The 3,250-nt window shown below is 54.6% G+C and overlaps 1 protein-coding gene across 1 annotated transcript in view; it reads left to right on the forward strand.

Annotated features, from left to right (window-relative positions):
* TERF2IP (telomeric repeat binding factor 2, interacting protein) overlaps positions 1–3,218 on the forward strand; it is a 5,198-nt gene extending 1,980 nt beyond the window's left edge. Inside the window, exon 3 of the mRNA XM_015428213.1 lies at positions 2,287–3,218. Coding sequence (XP_015283699.1) covers positions 2,287–2,745 — 459 coding nt within the window. The 3' untranslated portion in view covers positions 2,746–3,218. The remainder of the gene's footprint in view (positions 1–2,286) is intronic.
* Positions 3,219–3,250: the final 32 nt, after the last annotated feature.

Below are 3,250 nucleotides of genomic sequence, written 5' to 3' on the forward strand. Positions count from 1 at the left end.
GCCATGGCTACTTTCTTCACCCCTCGCCCCAGGCATTCCTCCTCTGTCTCTTTCTTTCCATATCAGCCACAGCTGCTGCCCCCCCCCCACACACATGCTGTTATCTCTGTTCTCTCTCTCTCTGAAAAAGTGAGCAAGTGACTCAGGAAAGCTCATCCCCGACCACAAATGTTGTTAGTCTTTAAAGTGCTCCTGGTCTCTTACACTGTTTTACTTCTCTCTCTTTGTCTCTGTTCTTCTTTTAACGTCACCCGTGCTGTCAGTCTTTCCTCCCTCCCTCTGTGCCGTCACTACTCCTCCTCCCCCCGCTGCCCATCTGCCTGCCTCTGTTGCATTCCGGGACTCATGGGGGGGGTGGCTCCCCACCTGCTTGCCTTCCCAGGAAGCTGCTTCAGCTCTTGCCACGGAGGGCGGACGGGCACTGCTTCCCCCGTCCAACCTGCTGCCACCTTCCCTGGGACTGGGACTCCTCTGTCTGGCTGCTGCCACATCAGGACTTGGCGGCTCCCCCTGATCTCTCCCAGGTCCCACCTCTGCCCAGCCATCTTTTCCCTCCAGCCACCATTAGGAGAGATGATCATTCCTCCCCTCGGCAACGTTGCTGCATTTTTAAAATTTTTTAGTGTTCCCCCCCCCCCCTCGCCTTTTTTCTTTTTTTCAGTTTGGTGTGAGAACCAGTTTGGTGTAGTGGTTAAGTGCGCAGACTCTAATCTAGGAGAACTGTGTTTGATTCCCCCACTCCTCCTCCACATGCAGCTGCTGATGTGGTTGTGGGTCAGTCATAAGTCCTTTCAGAACGGTTCTCTCAAGGACAATCCTTGAGAGAGTTCTCTCACCCCCACCCACCTCACAGGGTGTCTTCTGTTGTGGGGAAGGGGAGTTTGTAAGCCGCTCTGAGACTCCTCCTTCGGGTAGTGAAGGGCCATGGGGGGTATAGATCCAGTCTCTTCCCTTTCTCCTCCTTTCAGATTTTTCTGCAGCCCTGGTAGTCCGCAGAGTTTGCAAGGAAGTTTTACTTCTTTGTGAGTGGGCCTGATCCATGGATTTAATTATCCACAGATTTGGCTATTAGTATATAGATTGTCTATGATACCATAATATAGAAAGATCAGCATTGGCATTTTCGTAGGTTCTGTACTTCATATTACAGCAAGTTGTAAAAGGTGTCTTGCTTCTTTAGAGAAGTTTTCTTTCACGATCTTTTCTGTCCCCATCTTCCACCCTGTGTTTGCCATGTAGTTCATTCCTGCCCTTCTCCCTTGGGATGGTGAGCAGGTGTTGCCCAGCACACTGGTGCTGACTCAGTCTGTTTGGGAGCTACCTGTGGCTCTTTTGAGCACCATTCCCCCAAGTCCTGTTTGCCGTCGCTCCGTGGGGCTTGTGGTTGGCAGAGTGGTCTCCGTGCTGAAACAGCTGTTGCTGGAGGACAGGGAAGCTGCAAGCCCCGTGCCAGGCATGGGAATACAGGGCCCAGCAACCTCGTCCCCTTCTCCTCAGCCTCTGTGTTCTCATTCCAGAACCCAGGAAGCTGCCAGGAAGAGAGCAAGCTGGCCGCAGAGGAGAGAGAGAGAGACAGAGAGTAAAACCACACCGCCACGCAAGGGTTAGGGTGGAGCCAGCGTGCTCTCCTCTGGGTGCCTTGGCAGCCTTCCTCTTTCCTGGGGACAGCATGAGATGGCTGAGAGAGAGGCAGAGGGCGTGCAGGCTCCCCCCTGCTCCGCTTGTGAAGAGAGGTTTCCCAACGCTTCTGGCCAGCTCACAGCAGGCTCCTGCGGTGGGAAGCCTTGAATAGCCGTTGCTTTTTCCTCCGTCGTGAGGCAGAAGGCCTTGGCTACTCATTCTCCCCTGAGCGGCAGCCCTCGTGCCGAGGAATGGGAAGTCAGCGTGCCCAGGTGGCTTCCCACGGCAGAAGCCTGCTCTGAGTCCACCTGCAGCGTTGGCTTGGTCCAGCCGCAGCAAGCTCCTGCGGTGGGAAGCCCGTGTGCCCTCTGCTCCCATCTCTGCCTTCTCCCTCCCTCCCTCCCAGGCATGAGGCAGAGCAAGCTCCTGGCCAGACCCAACTGAGTGGGCTCTGCAAAGAAAAGCGTCCTTCCCTTGCAGAGCCCGCACGTGGTAGCTGTTTTGGTTGATGGTGTAATTATGAATGTGGCTGTCGGCGAGCTGTGCTGCAGGTACCTCTGGTGCAGCATATCCTGGGGACAGGGGACAGCACTGTTCTGAACCCCATTGAGAAATAGCCTATCAGAGGTGTTCATTCTGAAATGTTCTTCATCTGCTCCCTTCTAGTGGGAAAGCGAGAGCGCCAGCCCTTCAGGGGACATGCTCCCAAAACACCCTGAACCCCGAACGTCGGAAGCAGCATCAGTAAGTCCCAAAGTCCGGGTGCGAGAGCAGCTGCCCAGTCAAGATTCTGATATCCCTCAGAGCCCGTTTCTGGGGGGAGACCAGCCTTCCGGGCCCTCCTCTGAGCAGGTGGCAGCGGCAGTTGAGGACATGAGACGTTTCGCGGAAGAGTTCGGAGTGGACCTGGCAACCGTGACTCAAGCTTTTCTGAAAACCAGCGGGGATGTCACAGCTGTGGCCCGCTGTCTGCAGACTGGCCCGCACTCAGAGGGCTGCCCGCCTCTTTGGACCAGGCAGGATGACTCAGACTTGCTGACAGGTGATGATTACCTCAGAAGCAAGCTCATCGCCAAATATGGAGAAGAGAGCGTGAACAGACGAGTGGCGTTCAGGAAGAGCTAGCTTGTAGGAAGTGTGTTTTGTGGGATATGAAACTCTCCTTTCTGGGAGGCAGTGGGCAATTTTGGGTAATGGCGGTTTGCCACGCCAGGTGCCAAGGCCAAGAACTTGCATCTTAATCTCTGTCTTGACTGAAATGACGGTTGGGGCAAGTGAGGCTGCCGTTATGCTGACTGCATGGAACGCTACCCCTCTGCCCCCTTCAGGTTACTTCTTCTTCTAATCATGATGGCAGCTGCTTACTTGTCTTTGAGCAGCCAATAAAACTGTCGGAATCTGTCCTCTTTTCACAACATGGAAGCGCAGCTGTGTTTCAGTCTCTGCTGGCAACTGCATCTTGTGCCTTTCTTCGCAGTGTGAGCAGGGCCTTTACCGGCTACCTGCCAAAGAACTTGGAATCCGCCGTTTCTCATCCAGTCAACTCAGCGGTCAGCAGATTGTGGCTGGCTGAATTCCTGATGAGCACAGAGTTTAAAGCACCAGCACAGTTTGCTGCCCACACTGGGGA

Source organism: Gekko japonicus, unplaced genomic scaffold (assembly GCF_001447785.1).
Source record: "Gekko japonicus isolate JY-2015 unplaced genomic scaffold, Gekko_japonicus_V1.1 scaffold1901, whole genome shotgun sequence".
Classification (NCBI taxonomy): Eukaryota; Metazoa; Chordata; class Lepidosauria; order Squamata; family Gekkonidae; genus Gekko; species Gekko japonicus.